Consider the following 1,233-nt stretch of genomic DNA (forward strand, 5'->3'; position numbering starts at 1 on the left):
AGCGCCTGCCGTCTTGGGTGCGGTGTCTGGCGGGGCCCCTGGCGTGCGCCCCGCCCCCGCCACGGGTCCGGTACCCCGTCGGAGGCCCGTCACACCTGCTGCGAAGCGACATCGCTGCCCCTTCCCGGGCTGCAACAAAGCTTATTACAAGTCGTCTCATCTGAAGTCCCACCAGCGCACCCACACGGGTGAGCGCCCGTTCTCCTGCGACTGGCTCGACTGCGACAAGAAGTTCACGCGCTCCGACGAGCTGGCCCGCCACTACAGGACGCACACGGGCGAGAAGCGCTTCTCCTGCCCGCTCTGCCCCAAGCAGTTCTCTCGGAGCGACCATCTGACCAAGCATGCCCGCCGCCACCCAGCCTATCATCCCGACATGATCGAGTACCGGGGGCGCCGTCGTACGCCGCGCGTCGAAGCGCAACCCGCCAGCCTGGCGGACAGCTCCGGCTCCGTCCCCGGCCAGGCGCCCAGCCTCACCGCCTGCCTGTCTGACACTCATTGCTGTTAGTCGTCCCTTCGAGGACGATGCCCCCAGGCCGTTGTCCTTGCCTTCTCTCTGCCCATCCCTCTTTCCCAGAGTCGAATGCCCAAGGCACAGACTGGTTTCTCCGCTCTGAGGGTGGGTCCAGACAGTCGTGTTGGACCCTGGGGAGGGACTGGGAGCCCGAAAATAGCAGGAATTCTCGCAGCATGTATCTCGTTCGAAAAGAGGGGGTTGCCTCAAGAGAGCCCCCGGGAACTGGTGAGAAGGGATGAACGCCGGTACTCTCCAGAGTCCTGAAGATTCTCCCTTCCGTGGAAGCAGAGATGTGAAACTGGAATTCTCAGGTGCCTGAAGAGCTCCCAGTCTTAAAGGACTCTGGTGTCGTACCCACCCACCAGGGCGGACCTTGGAGAGGGTATCAGGGGTGGCAGTCCAGGACTGGGGTTGTGAGAGGCCTTTGGAAACAGAAATGATTTCTATTTCTGTAAACAGCAATGTTTACTAATTTATTTTTAGTATTTTTAAAACAGGGATCCCAGGTTGATGGGAGGTTGATGTCCTCCACTCCCAAATTGCCCAGCTACCTCTGCTAGGAGAGGCCATGTAAGAGTCCATGTGGATGTATGGCTGGGAGATGCTTCTTGGTGTCTGGGGAGTGGTGCGAGTCTGTTTTGCAGGTCCTGTTGCGTGGTTTGGAACCCTGCACTTGGCGTGGTGACCTTTCTTCCCATTTGGATTCCTACTCG

General features: G+C 59.5%; 1 protein-coding gene across 1 annotated transcript in view; it reads left to right on the plus strand.

Annotated features, from left to right (window-relative positions):
• The window catches only part of KLF14 (Kruppel like factor 14), a 4,600-nt gene extending 3,614 nt beyond the window's left edge, over positions 1-986 (plus strand). The window contains exon 2 of the mRNA XM_006910659.1: positions 3-986. Within this exon, the coding sequence (XP_006910721.1) occupies positions 3-511 (509 nt within the window). The 3' untranslated portion in view covers positions 512-986. The remainder of the gene's footprint in view (positions 1-2) is intronic.
• The last annotated feature ends 247 nt before the right edge of the window (positions 987-1,233 follow it).

This window comes from Pteropus alecto, unplaced genomic scaffold, assembly GCF_000325575.1.
Source record: "Pteropus alecto unplaced genomic scaffold, ASM32557v1 scaffold22, whole genome shotgun sequence".
NCBI lineage: Eukaryota > Metazoa > Chordata > Mammalia > Chiroptera > Pteropodidae > Pteropus > Pteropus alecto.